The sequence below is a fragment of the Anguilla rostrata genome, chromosome 18 (genome assembly GCF_018555375.3).
Source record: "Anguilla rostrata isolate EN2019 chromosome 18, ASM1855537v3, whole genome shotgun sequence".
In the NCBI taxonomy this organism is placed as follows: Eukaryota; Metazoa; Chordata; class Actinopteri; order Anguilliformes; family Anguillidae; genus Anguilla; species Anguilla rostrata.
The window spans coordinates 22172866-22192053 of NC_057950.1; the positions used below are offsets into that span (position 1 = coordinate 22172866).

General features: G+C 46.7%; 1 protein-coding gene across 3 annotated transcripts in view; it reads right to left on the reverse strand.

Moving 5' to 3' along the window:
- The window catches only part of vrk2 (VRK serine/threonine kinase 2), a 20374-nt gene extending 1571 nt beyond the window's left edge, over window positions 1–18803 (reverse strand). For 2 of the 3 annotated variants that reach the window (XM_064317254.1, XM_064317252.1), the window contains exons 1-12: window positions 18665–18803; window positions 17802–17945; window positions 16720–16775; window positions 16176–16245; window positions 15124–15211; window positions 13363–13471; window positions 13098–13190; window positions 12606–12738; window positions 5998–6118; window positions 4533–4591; window positions 3135–3328; window positions 873–1070 (exon numbers count right to left, since the gene is read on the reverse strand). In XM_064317254.1, the coding sequence (XP_064173324.1) occupies window positions 873–1070; window positions 3135–3328; window positions 4533–4591; window positions 5998–6118; window positions 12606–12738; window positions 13098–13190; window positions 13363–13471; window positions 15124–15211; window positions 16176–16245; window positions 16720–16775; window positions 17802–17928 (1248 nt within the window). In that variant the 5' untranslated portion in view covers window positions 17929–17945; window positions 18665–18803. Of the gene's footprint in view, window positions 1–872; window positions 1071–3134; window positions 3329–4532; window positions 4592–5997; window positions 6119–12605; window positions 12739–13097; window positions 13191–13362; window positions 13472–15123; window positions 15212–16175; window positions 16246–16719; window positions 16776–17801; window positions 17946–18659 lie in introns of all 3 variants that reach the window. The other variant, XM_064317253.1, reaches the window with a different exon arrangement.
- Between the last annotated feature and the right edge of the window lie 385 nt (window positions 18804–19188).

A 19188-nucleotide genomic window follows, 5' to 3' on the forward strand; every position in this document is an offset into this window, starting at 1 on the left:
TATCCCCCGTGTCACATGGATATCACACACACACATCCCCTGTGTCACATGGATATCACACACGTATATCCCCTGTGTCACATGGATATCACACACGTATATCCCCTGTGTCACATGGATATCACACGCGTATATCCCCTGTGTCACATGGATATCACACACGTATATCCCCTGTGTCACATGGATATCACACGCGTATATCCCCTGTGTCACATGGATATCACACGTATATCCCCCGTGTCACATGGATATCACACACACACATCCCCTGTGTCACATGGATATCACACACGTATATCCCCTGTGTCACATGGATATCACACACGTATATCCCCTGTGTCACATGGATATTACACGCGTATATCCCCTGTGTCACATGGATATCACACACGTATATCCCCTGTGTCACATGGATATCACACGCGTATATCCCCTGTGTCACATGGATATCACACACGTATATCCCCTGTATTACATGGATATCACACACGTATATCCCCTGTATTACATGGATATCACACACGTATATCCCCTGTGTCACATGGATATCACACACGTATATCCCCCGTGTCACATGGATATCACACACACACATCCCCTGTGTCACATGGATATCACACACGTATATCCCCTGTGTCACATGGATATCACACGTATATCCCCTGTGTCACATGGATATCACACACGTATATCCCCTGTGTCACATGGATATCACACACGCATATCCCCTGTGTCACATGGATATCACACACGTATATCCCCTGTGTCACATGGATATCACACACGTATATCCCCTGTGTCACATGGATATCACACACAGGTACATGTGAGAGCGAGAGCATTAAACCCTCTGGTGCGTGCGGCGCGTTTACCTCCTCCTCCACGCGGCTCTGCCTGGGCGCTGCTCTGGGCGCTGCTCTGGGCGCTGCTCTGGGCACTGCTCTGGGTCTCCTCTGGCGAGCCGGCGCTCCCTCCCGCACCTCCTCCCCGCCGGCCGTCTCTGCGTCCGCCCGGGGCGGGGCCCGCGGCCGGGGCGCTTCCCTCGCCGCCGGCTTCGCTCTGGCGGGTTTCTGCGAGGGAGAGCACGGCATTGTGGGACGTCCCTCTCTCTGGACGTGCTTGTATCTAGCGTCAGCGCTTTAATCCGTCTCTCTTAAAAACACGAGCCAACAGAACGCGGGCGCCTGTAGCAGATGGGAGGGGGGTCGGGGCCCGCGGGTTTGACTGGGGACCAGGTACAATCCTGAAACCATTCAGAGTTTATTTTTTTTGGAGGGGGAGGGGGGCAGGGTGTTGCGGTGACGGGGGACGGGCCGTCCCTCCTGTCGAAACGGGGGGCCCCACGCACTGTGGGGTCAGCAGTGCAGAGGAGCGGCTCGCCGATCTTCCCCCGCCTGAACCCCGGGAGCAGAGAGGCCTGTGATTGATGAGGCCGTCGGCGCTCTTGAGGAGGCAGCCCTCCAAACTAAATTTGGCCGCACATGGCTTCTGGGGTCAGGTGCGGGGAAAGCAAACCTCGCAGAGTTTACGCTCCGTAAACACCAGCGCGCCGCGCCCCCGCTGGACCTGCTCATGAGCTTCAGTCGGGAGGGTGACATTGATGGTGTTGTTTTAAGGTTTTTTGGTTTTTTTTTTATCCCCCCACCTTTTTTTTTTTTTTTACATTTTTTATATAAATTCACCCGCTATTCCCCATAAGAGTGACAGTTTGACCCAAAGATGTGTAATGTGACCATTGAAAAATGTGACTACAAAGAAGAGGACAATGGAACATTAATGCCTTGGGTGTTGACACTGATCTTTTCTGTCTGAAAAAGGGCTACATTAGGATTTGATGGCAGACCCATCTGCAAGACATTGGCTTAACTGTATGAGCCACCCAGCAGGACTCTTTATGTGTACATGTGTACAGTTTAAGATCAGTTTACATGAGCGTGATTTTACTCCCTTCCCTAATATGGGCATTAATAACAAACAGAAGCACATCTAAGTTTTGAATGGCGGTGGATGTTGTGCAGTCTGTATGTAGAGTTTAAACGAGTGAACTGAGACTGAAGAGACTGGAAGTTTCCATCATCAGACAATCTTGGTCAAACAATCTGCCAAACCCTTAATTTATATGCAAATCTATTCAGAGTTCCTCCCAAAAAAAAATCCCACGTAAACCGAGTGGGTACCTGTAATGCAATTCTGAAGTCTGAAACTTGCGTGGACTTTCGTTAGACGGGTAATGGATACTTCGAGTCTCACACGCGCGCGGGTACAATTATGCGATGGGAAGACATGCAAATCCAGTTAACTGGCCCTAATGCTGTCAGTGTCTCCTTACAGTCCTAGAGCCTCGTAACAGAAGCGTTTTATTTAAAAATGGATCAAACTGCCGAGCAGCTCCACTCTACTCTGAGGCACACTAAATATATAATCATTGTGACTGCTAATCTTCTGGCCTCTGTATAATGTGCGAAACGCACAAATTGGCCTGCTGAGGCATTAGCACAGATCAGCGGTGTTAACTGCGATGGCGATCATCGTTAAGTGATTCGGATGAACGGGGCCGCCCACTCCAGTCCTCTCCACGCGCCCCCGCCATAAGGTCAGAGGACGCCGACACCGAATTTGGGCGGTCAAGATCCGCTGCTTTGTTTTAATTGAGAAGAAAATGCGATTCTCATTTCCGCGCTAAGCGATTTTGTGGCTCGCGGAAGGCCCCGGCTAGTGGATGGGGGTCCAGGAATCACTTGGCATAAATGAGACTCCCCCCCCTCCCCCCCCACCTTCATTCGGAAGTACCTTTGCATAATGTTGAAATGCTCGCTTACCTTGTTTTAATAAGTGAAAGTAATTCAGTTGAAAAATACTGTTGCCATTAGAGCATGCATATCCAGTACAGTAAGTGAAGCTAGACGCTTGTAACTGGGGTTGAATTGAAGGCCAGTCAGCTCGGCCGCAGTGACGGTGAGGAAGGGTCCAGGCGCGCATGAAGGGGCCCCTGGTTCCCAAATGCCCAAATCGGGCTCTCGAGTGTGGTTGTGCTGAGGTCAGGGGAAGGCCCATAACACCAGGCTTATCTCATCACCCACTCACACACCCCGCTCCCCCCGGCGTTGTTTGAGGTGGGGCGGTGCCGTGCTTACGCTCTGGGGCGGCGGCGGCCTGCACTGCTCCTCCTCCTCCTCCTCTTCCTCTCCCGGCCTGGAGAGGTCCAGCGGGCCCTCCTTCCGGCCCGATATGGGCCGCCCCTCGGCCAGGATGGCACGGAGCTCCTGGTAGTCGGGCTTCTCTTTGTAGCCCAGGGACTTGACGTAGAGCAGGAAGCTGGCCACCTCCCCTGCAGGACGGGGCACATTACAGAGGCCTGTGAGCATGCCCGTGTCCTGCCCCCACGCCCCCCAGTTCTGCAAAGGCAGCGCTAATGCCCATCCACATTTTTATTACTACTGCAGTCACATGCGTATACCCTTACATCTCATTCTGTCTGATCTCACTACACACTTTAGGTGAGTGTTAATACTGCAAATATACTGAGATCCACCACATTCAGTGTGATTGGTAAGACTCCCAAGGACTTGGGAATACAACACGACGCTGAAATTACTTGGAAACCTATTCTGTCTCTTGAGTTCTTTCTTGATAATGTATAAAACTGGTCACTTTTCAGGGATTCCATGTGTCCTAGAAAAGGCTTATTTCTGTAAAAATTGCTCCCGTTTTTGTGACTGAGTGCGGGCTGGATGGTGGATCTGCAGCCCAGGGAACAGCCAAGTGTTAGAAACCTCCGGCACCTCGGGGTCGCCTCTCTGATGACAGCCACGTTAGCACGTTAGCCCGTTAGCCCGTTGTCACGCGCACAGAGCTGTCGACATGGGGCAGGCCCTTTCGCCCGGCTCATAATTACTCAGACTCAGCGTGCTGTGCCGTACTGTTTCAGAACAGGGATTCTGCAGGGGGGATGTGATGTCACTTCACTGAAGTACAGAGAGCAGCATGCAGTTATTTTTTTATTTAAACGGTTTAGTTAAATGTTAATATTTATGTGTGTATGTATATATATATATATATATATATATACACACTCTAAGGGAAAAACATTAAATACAGTATGTTGGGCTTGTGCTTCCAGACTGATTGAATGAGGCTGCGCTATAGCTGCCTTGCTTCAGTGTAGATGTATGACCTGCGCATTATTGATGCATGCCATTGGTCTTATCTCAAAAGTCCAGATGGAGGAAGCCTCTCAAGTTTGGGAAAAAAAAGGCCCAACAATCATACGTCATGGAACCATTCTGGGAGGTGGCATTTGCTACTGACTTGGTAATAAAAAAAATATATATGACACGTTAGGATTGTAAATTGTATCTGTATAGCACATGAGAATTGAAAACAGTTATTTTTCCGTAAGGTCTGATCTGATTGGGCAAAGACTAAGGAGGTTGTCCCTGTTGGGTTAAAACAGTGTCCCACTGTGCGGCCCTGTGCTGTCTCAGCGCACTCCTGCTCTCCCACCTGCCAGGCAGACCTGGGGGAGCTCTTACCTGTGCAGGTACCAGGGGGAGACAGCTCCATCACTGAATCAGGCAGGTTAGCCATCAGCCTGTAGGAAACCAGAGAACAGTGCCAGTGTGCATTAGTCATACATAAAATATAACTGAAGTGCATATAAGTGCATGCATACACGTAAAACAGCAGTATAGGCAGTTTCCTATTATGGAAGTTTGAGGGCAGATACACTAACAGATGTACACCCAAACACACACAGACAGACCGATGATTTTACCTTTCCCCCAAATTGGAATTGCCTGGATGTACCTTGAGCTGCCTTGTATGCCTGAGGTGTCAAAATGAACTCCAGGAGGGCCACAGTGTCTGCAGGTTTTTCTGCTTTTCTTTCAATTAACGCCTTGGGAACCAGGTGCCTGGATTCTGTAGGCCAGGGGTGTCCAGTCATATCAGAAAAGGCCCGGCGACAGTACAGGTTTTTGTTTTAGCCCAGCATCACAACACCGGATTCAAGTAATTAACTGATCACAGTCTTCAGTCAGGGCCTTTAAGCAGAATCCTGGTGTCTCAGTGCTGGACTACAACAAAAACCTGTAGCCACGCCGGCCGTTTTCAGATAAGACACCCCTGCTCTTAGCCAATCAACTATTTGAATGAAACGCAGTGAAAACCAGCAGACACTGCAGCCCTCCAGGAATGGACTGTGACAGCAGTGCGGTGCCCTAGCCTGTCCGTACTTCCAGAAGGAACGCCGCAGATGGAGTATGTGCACGCGCTCCTACGCACTCGCCCGTGAACAGTATTTTCCACACTGCGGGCCACAGAACTACAGGAGAGCATCTCCCACTGAAGATAACGTGAAGCCCGTGGGCACTCGCCAGACGACGGGAATTCAGAAGCAACCAGAAAATCCCTCTTACTCCCACTGTGGGACGGGGCCAATTTCTCCCCGCCCGTGCAGACTCCCTGTCAAGCCTGTCCTGTTTGTGCTCAAAAGTACTATTAGGACGGCTATAAATCTGCTTCCAAAAAAGTTCTGTGTATACCATATGCCGTAAAAAGACATATATATATGTGCATACTGATAGCTGTATTGGCTGCCATGTAAAAACATGACATTTTACTTGGTTTTGGATCATGGCAACCCTGGTCCTGGAGATCTACCATCATGTAGGTTTTCATTTCAACCCTAATTTGGAACACCTGATTCCACTCATTAGCAGCTCAATGCGATGTCTAGCTGCTGAATGAGGTGTGTTTTGTTAGTTGGAATGAAAACATACAGGACTATAGATCTCCAGGAACAGGGTTGGGCAGCCCTGTTTTAGACTGGCACATGCCTATTGCAATTAATCAACCATTATCTGCGCATACCAATCTCCTCAACAAAATGGCTCTGGGATTTTTGCACTTGCAAGCCCGCTTTGACCCTGATACCAGGGTTCAGAGTTCAGGGCCTGTCGGGATAGCTGTTCTTGCTTAAGGACTTGCGGTCCTTACCTAGCCTTGGCCTCCTGGACCATGACCGGACGCTTGAGCACGGAGTCCCAGGGCAGTCTTCCGCACAGCCAGTGTAGCAGACAGTAGCCAAGCACCTCCAGGTCACCTCTCCGCGAGGGGGCTGCAGGAGGCAGACAGGAGGAGGAAGGAGGGGGAATGAAGGTGGATAAGGGATTTAATACCTTCACCTTGAGACTGAAAAACCGCTTTGATTGAGGGCCCTGCTGTCGATGAACTATGCCTAATAAAGACGGGAGAAACGCAATGATGAAAGAGGGGGGGGAGTTTTGTTTTCTCAGCTGGTGAGTCGCTCGGGCGCGCTGACAAATGGAGAGGTGGGGGGGAGGGGTTTGGGGGTTGGGTGGGACTTGGAGTTGAATGAGAGGGTCATTTCACCCCCCAGCCCCGAGCCCCGTCCCTCCCTGTCTGGCTTGTCACGGGAACTCGATCCTCGCGGCCTCTGACACGATCCAGACAGCCCGCGTCCCGGGCCCAACACTTTCTCCGAGAGAGCCAGGCAGTAAAACAAAGAAATAAATGTCTGAGGCTAAATTGCTAACACATGTTGCTGGAGTCCATGGGGTCCGCGCTGGCCTTTGCTGGAGTCACTGCGCAAAGCACAACTGCCACCTAGTGTAAACACGCGTTCCTCGAACGCGCCGAGATTTCTCTAACCTTCCTGCAACCGACGGGAACCCGGGGGCTAGAAGCAGGCTTCCCTCTCTTCATCCTTCCCATTACATTTATTACTGGTTATGTTCATATTTCCCACTACGTGCCCAGGCTAAAACCTATTTTTCAACACCGTGCAAAGCACACTTTTATTTTACTAGTCTGGAAATATTGATGGCCTACGCCACAACAGAAGCTCTTCTCCTGGGTTAAGATTCCAGGTCGGTTGAGACTCCGGAGCTGCCGAGCGAGCGCGGATCGTCGGTTTGTAAACGGCCTCACGCCCCCGCTCTCGCCGCGGTGGTCCCTGGCGAGCGCCCGGCTCCGGTGAACCCGCCGAGCAGAGAGGCGCACATCTGCCCCCAGGATCTGGCTTCCACATTCAAACAATAACAGTCTTTGAACCGCGCGCTGCTCTCCTGCTGCTCCTCGGGCAGTAAATCTCCCTTTGCACCGCCAGCCGGCTCCGTGCACGCCTGTGCGCCGAGTGTCCGTTTCAACCCTTTGGGGGGGGGGGGGGAGGAGACTTTGAGACCCCACCAGGGCCCACTGCTGTGTGCGTCTGTGTAGGGGGGGGGTTGGCCCTCGAACCACTGGGGCATCTTCCAAACAACAAAAACGTACGTAGGACTAGACAGGAATAGACCCGCTACGAACGTTATCAAACCTACAAGCAAGTTGGCCAAAGGACCTAAGAAGCGATAAAGGGAGCACAGCCTATTTTGGTTTCCCGAAGGCTCTCAAGTGGACTATCGGCCGCACTGCATTTGCGAGAGCGTCCCAAGCCGGATCATTTTTTATTGCTGGTAAATAACAATTATGGCCCGGTTATGCTTTCAAAAGACGAGCACAGGCATGTGGGCGCTGACTTCCAGAAGAACTGCACTCCTACTGGTCTGGTGAATGTGAACGCGGCGCTGGTGCTTTTCCAAGCAGTCATCCGCAGCGCCGCTCCTCCGCAGGAGCGCACCTGCGCGGCTCAGCCGTTTGCCAGGTCCTCTTTGAGAGGCTCAGGATTTATTCGCCCGCTTTTTCCAGTGCAACTCAGGAGACCTGGTTCACCGCAGAAGCCACCTCTCACTTGAAACAACACAAGTGGCAAGTTGCTATTGACGTGTATGCTGTCCTTCATCTACACAGGTTTGTCAATGGAAGGAAGAATGTAAATGGCTACTGGTCAGAGCCAGCATACCGGTACTATATTCAGATTTTCATATTTGGATGACCGTTAGGCTACTCACCATGTTCCAGGTTTTCAAAGAGATTGGGTCTTGTAGGGTTGTCTAACTGAACAAATCGAAATAATGATGGACCTTCCAAGTCCTTTCAAATTTGCACTTTCCAAATTGCACCAATACAATACACAGAGCAGTCGAATGCAGTAGGTCATTTAATTATTAGTTAACTTCTAGTAGTAGAATTTCCTTAATTCAGTCTGTGAACTGTACTAACTGTAAATGTTAGCTACACCTGTAAGTCCAGCTTACTGGTTAGCTAGCTAACTAGTACATTTTCTGTTGCAGTTAGATATCATTACCTGGCTAACCTTGCAAGTTTAAGAGCACAGAAAACACTTATGTTTGTCATACATCTGGTGGATTTTAAAATGTATTTTTAATTTATATATATATATATATATATATATATACACACACTTTCATTTTAGCAGTTACTGTAAGTTTCATGTGTGGCCAGCAAACTGTACAGTGGCCTGTTAATGCTTATCTGCTTTCCACTGAATTTCTTTCCCCCATGTTGTCGGCCTATTGACGATATTTTCATCCATTTTCATCAGAATTAAAAGTAAGACCAAAAAGTTGTGAAAAAAACTGCCATCATTCTTACAATGTTAGAAAAAAAATGAATGGCATTGCATTAACTGTGTCCTTATGAAAAACTCAAAGCTGAGTTCATCAATAAGGGTAAATTAAAGCACATCCAGGGTCCTGCCTGGAGAGTTTTACCAACTCAATACTGTAACTGCTGCACATCTCCTGAGAAATTACCTATTGACTGCATTCATCAAGGAAAGAAATCTCCACTACAATCTATAGCTGACATTGATCCCAGAATTCATTTAAAAACTCACTAACTGCCAGGAGTAAGCAGTACACTGGACAAAAAAAAATCAGTTTTAGGGCTCGCAGCAATTCATACAGTACATTAAACAGAATTAATTAAATGCTTAAATCAGTGACTCAATTTTGTGTGCCATTTAGAATCTTTCCAAATATGTTATAATTTTTTTGTTGACATTGATATTTAGCAACACTGGGTATTAGGCCTACTTGGTACATAGGATGCTTGCTTAAATCATTTAAAACATGATCCACATTTAAAACACTAACATCACTTCTTTTTGTTCAATGACGTGTCAAATTAAATTTGAGTAATTTTATCATCTAGTGATAATGCTCTGGTAATTTGCAACCATGGAATCAACTACTGTGTGCACAACCAATACACAGTAATGCTGTAGGGACGTGTGTAACGCTGTAGGGACACGTGTGTAACACTGTAGGGACGTGTGTAGTGCTGTAGGGACACGTGTGTAACTGTAGGGACACGTGTGTAACACTGTAGGGACACTGTGTAAGCTGTAGGGACGTGTGTACGCTGTAGGACCAATCGTACGCTGTAGGGACGTGTGTAACGCTGTAGGGACACGTGTAACGCTGTAGGGATGTGTGTAACGCTGTAGGGACGTGTGTAACGCTGTAGGGATGTGTGTAACGCTGTAGGGACGTGTGTAGCGCTGTAGGGACGTGTGTAACGCTGTAGGGACGTGTGTAACGCTGTAGGGACACGTGTGTAACGCTGTAGGGACACGTGTGTAGCGCTGTAGGGACACGTGTGTAACGCTGTAGGGACGCGTGTAACGCTGTAGGGACGTGTGTAGCGCTGTAGGGACACGTGTGTAACGCTGTAGGGACGTGTGTAACGCTGTAGGGACGTGTGTAACGCTGTAGGGACACGTGTGTAACGCTGTAGGGACGTGTGTAACGCTGTAGGGACGTGTGTAACGCTGTAGGGAACTGTGTAACGCTGTAGGGACACGTGTGTAACGCTGTAGGGACGTGTGTGTAACGCTGTAGGGACGTGTGTAACGCTGTAGGGACGTGTGTGTAACGCTGTAGGGACGTGTGTAGCGCTGTCGGGACACGTGTAACACTGTAGGGACGTGTGTAGCGCTGTACGGTGTACGCTGTAGGGCGTGTGTACGCTGTAGGGACGTGTAACGCTGTAGGGACGTGTGTAACGCTGTAGGGACACGTGTAACGCTGTAGGGACGTGTGTGTAACACTGTAGGGACGTGTGTGTAACACTGTAGGGACGTGTGTAGCGCTGTCGGGACACGTGTGTAACGCTGTAGGGACGTGTGTAACGCTGTAGGGACGTGTACGCTGTAGGACGTGTAGCGCTAGGGACGTTTACCTGTAGGGACCCGTGTGTAACGCTGTAGGGACGTGTGTAACGCTGTAGGGACGTGTGTAACGCTGTAGGGACCCGTGTGTAACGCTGTAGGGACACGTGTAACGCTGTAGGGACACGTGTGTAACGCTGTAGGGACGTGTGTGTAACGCTGTAGGGACACGTGTAACGCTGTAGGGACACGTGTGTAACGCTGTAGGGACGCGTGTAACGCTGTAGGGACGTGTGTGTAATGCTGTAGGGACGTGTGTGTAATGCTGTAGGGACGTGTGTAACGCTGTAGGGACGTGTGTAACGCTGTAGGGGCGTGTGTAACGCTGTAGGGACACGTGTGTAACACTGTAGGGACACGTGTGTAACGCTGTAGGGACGTGTGTAACGCTGTAGGGACGTGTGTAAGTGGCTTTAGCACTACGAGCGGTCGCGCTCTCCGTGGGGAAACGCACAGCGGCTCTGTGAAGGAGGGGTCTCACTGGGGAACGCTCCAGAAAGGTCACCCTCCCCCGGCTTAAACCCGCACGCGGCAGCCATTCGCGGCTCCACACACCATCCACGCAAGCGGCCTTTGTCATGGATGGATGGGAACAGAAGCCGTTCGGCTCCGTGACCTTCTGCGGGCCGGTGATAATTCAACAGGTATCCCCCAGGAACCCGTTCCCCTCCCACCGCGGGACTATCGCGGTCCGTCCGCGCGGGTCGGTTTGGAACGGGACAGCGGGCAGTGGGGTGGGGAACAAAGGAAATGGAAGAAGAGGATTTAAGCAACAACGCTGGTGCGATCGTGGCGTGACCCAGAATGAAATGGCACTGTGATCTACATTTGTACTCCTGTGCCTCTCGGAGCATCAGAATGAAAGAGGAGCATGTGCATGAAGACGCAAAGAAATGGTAGACACAAATGCAGCTGGAATGCAAGGGTAGTCCACAAAAGGCTGGGACATCAAAAACTGTAGAAAATGCCGTGCAAATGGGATCTCCACTGAGCAGGAACCATACAAGGATATCTAGCATATTCGGCACCAAAAGCTTTTCATGAAGACAGAACGCCTTGCCTGATATTTGTGTTTTTGCCTGCGACTCAACCCTTGAATTTGTTTTGGGTGGCTTACCCCGCGTGCAAAAGTAGTATACTTCAGTACCCTTAAAATATAATTATATAAACTTTATCAATACTTCAAGCCTGTTTTGGCATACTATTTTTGACAAGGATGGTCTCCCTCAGCAGTGGGCGGCAGTAATGACAGTATTCCACTAGAGGGCATAAGATTTAATGAGAACCCTTGAACAGATTACATTCACTCCTGATTTAGCTTCACCTCAAAAAAAAAAAAAAAACTTATTCTGGGGATACAAATTGACTATAACTACACACTAGCACAAAGACAATAAAAAATCAGCTAAAACAACTACAATAATCATAATTTTCCCCCTGTTCCAAATGCATTAAAATTGACTTTTTCTCTATCGCTGACAAAGCACTTTGTCCTTTGTATTGACCAAACTTACTGACAGCAACATGGCTATTAGTGTATCCTGGAATTTATATATACATATATATAGCACTGCCTACTCCCACTGAAGTGTGTTATCGGTTTGAAGTGTCAGTCTAACAAAACATCAAAGGTTTAATTAATGGTAAATGAGTACAAGATGCAGGTTATGACTTTAACTAATTAGGGAATTGTTAAATTAATCTGCCTGGGAATGCATGGCCTGAAAGATCGATATACTATAAAACAGGACCATGCATTTCATTAGTCAGTAAATGCATTTTCAATATCTCTTCAGGGAATATAAAATGAGGGCTTGGTAGATGGGTATAAAGGTCCAGGACAGCAAACTACACGATACAAAGACGTGCACCACATCATATCTGAGAACGAGCAGCCTGCCACTTAGAAGGGTGCACTTCTGAAAGGATTTCTTTCCATTCACCAAGATGACCTTTTCCTATTCCTGATTCAGTGTATCGGAAAATATGTTCCAACCAAAAATAAATAAAGTATTCATCTCTTTTGATCAACCTCATACTGTGACTGAATCAAAACCTAATCACTGAAAATTGCTGATCCCAGCAGTTTTAGCCAATGAGCCATAATATGAATTTAATCTAGCAAAAGACCTGAATCTGAAGAACCTATTGAAAGTGGTGATGTGGCATTTTATCACTTACGGTATCAATTGAAAACACACGCTAAACTTTAATAATATAAAAACCCTCAGAAAGTCGACCATCCCTTTAAGCTACAAAGGAATGATTACATAGAGAAATAGAAACTCTGTGTAAGTGGGTCTAAAGTAAGGAATGGACTTTTTTGTGCATAAAATGTGTAAAATGAATATATCTTTTTTTGGCAATAATATGCATATCATGGTGAGGAAAATCAAATGGAAGAAGTACCAATGGAAAAATAAACCTCAAAAACCTTTCAGTTGTTTTGGTTGCAGTGTATATGTATGTAGGCCTAACTGACCCCACCCTTTTATCCAGATGCATATCTTACCTACTCCATTGTGAGCGTCAGTGCTCGTGTACTCAATCGTGCCATCATGCCCTTTCTTCGGGTTCTCCTTGTACTCCTTGTGAACCCCGTCAGGGCAGTACCTGTACGAGAGGCCGTAGTCTGCCAGGTACACCTGCATCGTGAGGAAAAAACCATCAGGGGCTGTTACCATGGAACGGCAAGCGTAAACTGCAGAGTTATCTTACCTTTAAAGCGTCTATGGTTTTAATTTAATGTTTTTTCCTTTGATTTGGACCATTTTCCCCTCTTCTTTTGTAAATTTTGACCTGCTGCTCATGCACTTCTCCAGTTCACTCACCAGTCAACTGTCAGTGACTATTTTACACCCACACAGGACTACAGGAGGCAGTTAGCACTGATCAGAGTGGAGGGTTATCTCCTACTGTCCCCTTCACATGTGTAAAATGAGTAAACGTGTTGTATCCCTGTGCTTACTGGCTGGTACATTCCGGAAACGCTCTCTCTACTCACCTTGCTGGGATCTCTGTGGCCCAGTAGAAGATTAGCAGCCTTGATATCCGCATGGACATACTCGTTTTCATGAATGTACTCCAGCACATCCAACTGTGAGGGGAACGTTTTACAATCATTTTAACAAGTCAGTGTTTCTGCCCTTTCCTGTCTCTCATCACTTATAATGTATCAAGTAATAAACACTGTGACAAATTGCACTGTATTTCTGTGCTGCCCTTTAAATGGCTGTTTGCTAGGCAGGGCAGGAGGGTAGTGGCCTCACCAGCAGGTATCCCGTCCTCAGAACACTGAGTCTCTTCAGCCTCCCCCCATTTTCTACACAGAACTTCTGGAGGTCAGTGCCCAGCCGATCCATCACCATGAACCTGTACCTAAGGTAGGGGAAAGAGCACCCATCGTCTTGATATTTCACTGGTGCTGATTGGAAATAAAATTAAAACGGTACTACCTAGGTAGTTATCAATGGAGGAGAAGCCTTTAGTCATCAAGTCTGCACGGTGTACCTCAAGGCTCTGTCTTTAGTCTGCTACTTTTTTCGGTATTCTGTTCTACTGTAGGTACATGATGCACACTTATTTATATCACCAGGTGATCATGTTTGTGTTACTGTTGCTTTAGTGTGGTTCATAGACCCCAGTCAAAGTGTACTGGCTTCCAGCACCTAGTTCTTGCAAACCCCAGTAGTATCTATCTATGCTATCTAGTATCTATCATAAGTATGACATATCATATACGCCCTACTTATGTTCCAGTTGCTTTTGTCCCCAGTTTCTAAACCTAATCCTTTGTCTTCTCAAGTGTCTTTACTCTTGTGTAATTGCAATCTTAACAATCTGACTAGAGCAGCAGTTTAGCATAGTGGTTAGAAATCTGAGCTGAACTGCTTTCAGTATCCAGCTGTGTAAATGGATTGTGAAAAGTTAGCTGTGTAAGTTGCCTTTGTAAAATAATAATAATAATAATAATAATCAGCCGAAGTCCGGACTTCTCCGATACCTGCTGTGACTGCACCCATGCATTTAATTTACCTACTTCCATCTGTTATCTGAATGGTAGTGAACCTGAGCCCACACGAAAATCACCAAGCCACTCATTTTGATTGTTCTGAACTTACGTATAAATAGTAACTTATAGTTCATTTCTCCTCGTAAAAAGCCCAGCTCTATATACAGTACTGTATGTGGGAACAGCACTATGACGTCTGCTTGCTTTTTTGGCCTATTTATCCAAATTAAAATAGCGTGTTTTCATTTGACCTCAGAGTTCTTGTTCACAGTGGTATTCAGCCACTGAGTCACTCAAAATTGTATTATGTTTGCATATTATATATTATATTAGAATGCCTTTATTATCTTCAGATTCTAACGAAACCAGTCAGCTTGCCGAGACAATTTGAGAAAAAGGTTAAACTTTAAAAACAAATACCAGCCTCCACGTGTCGTCCTAATAATATTATGTTTACAATAATCAGAAAATCAGGATCTATCAGGGTTCGTCTTTAGTGTATTATTGAAAAATGATGAGGGAAGCGTATGTTTTACTTTCAGATCTCTGTATAAATCTGGCACTCGCAGATGAAGCAGTGGGCGCTGTAGAAGGTTTTAAATTGTTTTTATAATTAATTGTGATCAAATTTCACTACATACACTTTTAGCTCAGAATAATCATTGAAGGATAATTAAAATTTAATATGCATTTTATTCTGTATTGTACATGATATTTAATGCATATCATTCAATTATTCAGGTGGCGTGTGTTAGATTAATAAATAAGATTGCCTGTGACAGCATATGGCATTAATGGAAAGGAGGAACATCAGTCTCCCTAGCACTGACCATACTGGTTTGTTACAGTATCTAAAGGACTGCTCCAATAAAAACATTTTTGCGCATCATTTTTGTGCAGGTGCATCGACATGGTGCATAAACACAGTGTATAAATATACCCTTTTAAGTATACAGACTCTCTGTATGTCTCCGTGACTTTTTTTGGCTAGCCATTAAAGAAATGAAACCCATGTTACCGTGTTCCCTGAAACTCAGCCAATCCAAAGCCGAAGTAGCACGGTATCCCAAGGAAGTTCAGCCCCCTCGACTTCTTCCACCTTTCAACTGTGAGGCAACACCAGAGGGTTTCAGGAGTGGCCCAAAGAAAACGTGTCATATTAAGAAACCGAATAAAATACATACAGATCAGAGTTTTCCCATAGCCTTCTCGCATCAAAAACAAATGATGCTACTTTGAAAAAAGAAAAACTAATCCTTACCTACTCCTATCCTTACCTACCTATGACATTATATCCACATAACGCCAAAAGATCTGAGTCATGAAACCAAATGCAGTGCTCTTTTAAAATAATACCATAGTTTCATGCATACATGCTTTTGAGTGTATGGATGCTAAGTGTGTTTAACATACGCGTACACAATGAGAACCACATGGGAAAACTTTAATATTGTCACACGAAAAGGTTGGCGCCGCAACTGCGCCGCACGCCATACAAACCCTCACCACATCCCCACCAGTGCTCCCCATGCCCACCCCACTGCACCGCACCCCATCCATGGCGGTCTCTCTGAGCATGGCAGGGAGTTTGGCGCGCGCGAGAGAGAAAGAGAGAGAGAGCGCGGGCCTAGCTGGCTCCGCACCAGACTGACAGGTGGTCAAGAGCCCCTGGAAGATCCGGCATCATTATTTGCAATTTGGTCACTCTCTCGAAATGCGAGTTAAAACAGGCAGGGAGCGCAGTAACAGCCACAGAGGTGCGTGTTTGCTTTGGTTTATTAATTTGAATAGCGGCGATAATTTACATCTACTGCCACTTCATCAGCAAGACGCTCTCTCCTCCGGCTGGCACGGGCCGCCGTCTGTTCCGCCAAACCGCCCGTCCGCCCGTCGTCCCCGCTCGCGCGCTTCTCCTTTTGTATCAGCCGCACAGTGTGCGGTTAATTAAGATGTGCGGCGTTAAGTTCCAGGGATTTGGGTTTTGTTAAAAAAAGTTTAATGGATGACTTTGAACAAGGCACAGTGAGAAATTGCCTATACCAGCTGTTACTCTGAGGCGACCGTACTCACTGCTCTCTGGTTTCGCGGCCCTCTGGTAAAACTTCAGCTCGGAGAACAAAGGACCATTCTCGTGATATTCCTGGAAAGTAAACCCATTAAAAGAATAAAACGTAGCGCCCCTCCATGCTAAGCAGAACTTGCTCACTGATTTAAATAAACCGGATTAGGCCGTAGACCTTTCTCCTGACAGGACAAAAAGTCAGTGTTGGAGTATTGGGAAGTGAAGTGTTGGAAAACGAACATGAATGCAGAACTGCATATGCGGGGCGATGACGATAAAAAAGGTAGATTTGAAATTTACAAGGAAAAGTAACCTGTGTTCACACATGCATTCTAAATTTGTTTAAATGTCTTCCAAATCAAGTCCGGATCGGTTCAGACGTTCTGTGGGGAAACCTGATTACGGAGTTCCGCCTCGTTAGGCGTGAGCAGCGGGTCCGACTGAACGGGGCGGAGGCCAGGGGCGTGCGACGGGCAAGAATGCAGACCAGCAGGCGCATGGCTGGAAACGCCCCGACCGACGCCGGCGACGACACAATCACACGGTACTTACGACTTTAATCACGAAATCAGAGTCACCGGGAACAGGTGCGTCCAATCTCCGGGAAGCTGAAGGGTGAAAAATAAATACGGTGTGATAACGATGAAATAATTTGCCACCTCTCCCTCTCTCCCCCGTCGCCATGCTCCGCTGGAAACGCATTAACTTCCAAATCTGCAGTTCTCCCTGCGCGTTCGCTGTGCGGCTAATTTCGTCCACCGCGCCCGCGTCCCTTGACCCTCCGCCCGGCCCCGCTGCCACACGCGTCTTTAACGGGGGGTGGGGTGCCCCCAGAGTGTAGGGGTGTCAGCGAGGACACGGGGAAAGCCAGGCCACCATGCGGAGGGGACATATGTTGGGAGACGGGCGGACAGAGAGGCACGCTAACTTCTGCTTAATTATGGTCGTCTCTCACTGTTAGACCAAACCAGCATAATGGAATATAAAATACAGGCAGGCTCATGCTGGACAGAGCTGAGACTGAGAGAGAGAGAGAGGGAGGGATAAATCAAAGCTTCACAGTTGACCACCACATGGCTACAAACTATTCATTCATTTCAAGTTGATTCAGTGTTTACTAATTCTGCAGGCAAGGCAGAACTTTGGTATTGTAGATATTAATTTAGCTATGCAGTGTCTGGTACGGGTACTAACGCAAGACATCATGACGTGAGGTTATGACGGATTGCAGTTCCACACTGTCTTTTGTCTCAGAACTTAAAAAGTGCTTTAAAACAAAGGGAGTAGGTTCACCTCAACCACTACCAATGTGTAGCAACAGGCTGGGCACTACAGATACTGATGGACATAGTACAGATACTGATGGACATAGCAGAGATTTGGTGATGGCAGCTGTAACTGTGGTAATGTCAAAATCCAGTTCAGGTTTCTGCCTAGTTGCACTACAATAGGTGTGCATTGGATATTTGGAGCACCGGTAAAGAAAAGGAGGAGCAGGTTTTACTTTATTTTTAAGATCTGAAATGATATTCACAGTCACCAATTCAACTTGGTATAAACATGTAAGCAAACAGTAAAAAGACTCAGATTTTATTTCAGTGTATGGGGGAAGCACACGTCACACTCTAGCCTACCTAAATAGATAAGTCCAAAGCCTCCTCTGCCAATAATCTTGCCTAGCTTCCACTGTTTCTTCTCCGTGTCCGTCAGAGTGTAGCCTTCAGGCAGTGGGTTAGGTAGGGGTTTTCTTCTTGGTGGCATGTTTGCACTCAACTCACCTGCAAAATGAAAAAAAAAATGAGTACGTTCACCTATGTACGTGTATGTACACGCATAGGCCACTTTATTAATATTTAAATAATTTAACCGTGCAATCAATTAACAGTCGCTGTTGTCCATTAGAAACCGAAAGGAAACGCTGTGTATACACATCGTCCGTCCAGTGACAGCTGGAGAGAGGCCGGTCTCCGTTAGCACTAGTTAGACATAATCTGGCTACGTCTGAATTGCTCTTTTCCCAGAGCCGGGGGAGAGCTCATCTGAAAATAGAACATTATACCCAAAACAGCAGGCGAGACTGCAAATTAAGAGTAATCTTTAGATAGCCATCTTATTATTAGCATACACCGGGTCACATGACTTTTTGGTCCCGAGTAAAGCCGTATAGAACAGAAACTGAAACGGGGAGCGTCAGTCGGAAAGTTAACAATCTAGCCCTTTGTGAACATCCAGTTTGTGGGTGGTAGAAAATGGACCTGACATTGGCTGAATAACCAAGGCTTTGACAGAGCCCGGACAATATAAAAACAGCCAGAGTTAAAGCTAAAGTAGGCAAAACGCTAAAGCCTTGGGTTAAAGAATTCACTCAGTAGCTAAATAGTTCGCTAGCAAGTTTCAAACAAAGTTAATGCTGTTTCGCTATAGCTGGTGTAGGATACATATAAACTGCAGTGTAATTAAAAATGTCATGATTTAAACTAAATGCAGGCTACTTTACCAGCGTTCAGCAGTGGACCTCGTCGAAAGAAACCAATCGTGTTGTTCAGTGTATGACACAAGATGACATAGCCAATGCCCGGTGAAGCAGGCTACCAATAAACGCCTTCTCTAGGCGGGCTTTACACGTCAAAAGGAAAGAGCCGGGATTTCCAGAAATCCATCGTTGGGTAAAAAAAGAAATGCATCGTTGCACTGTAGCGTCGCAAGTATTGACAGGTCCAAATGTGTTAGTCATCTGTAGCAATGCATGTAACATCATGATGTCTTTTCATCTAAACATGTTTCCTAGAGATGTTGGTAGTAGGGACTTGTATCCCCGAGGATCAAAGTGCAATATTGTACTAAGAGATTTATTTATTTATTTATTTATTTATTATTAGTATTATTATTATTAAGATAACCAGATAGTTTTCCTTCCATCAGCCTACTTGTAAAGAAAATGTTCACCAACATCTCTGGGGGACATGTTTTAGATGAATAGATGTATTGTATTTATTTTGTTGCATACATTGCTGCAAATGA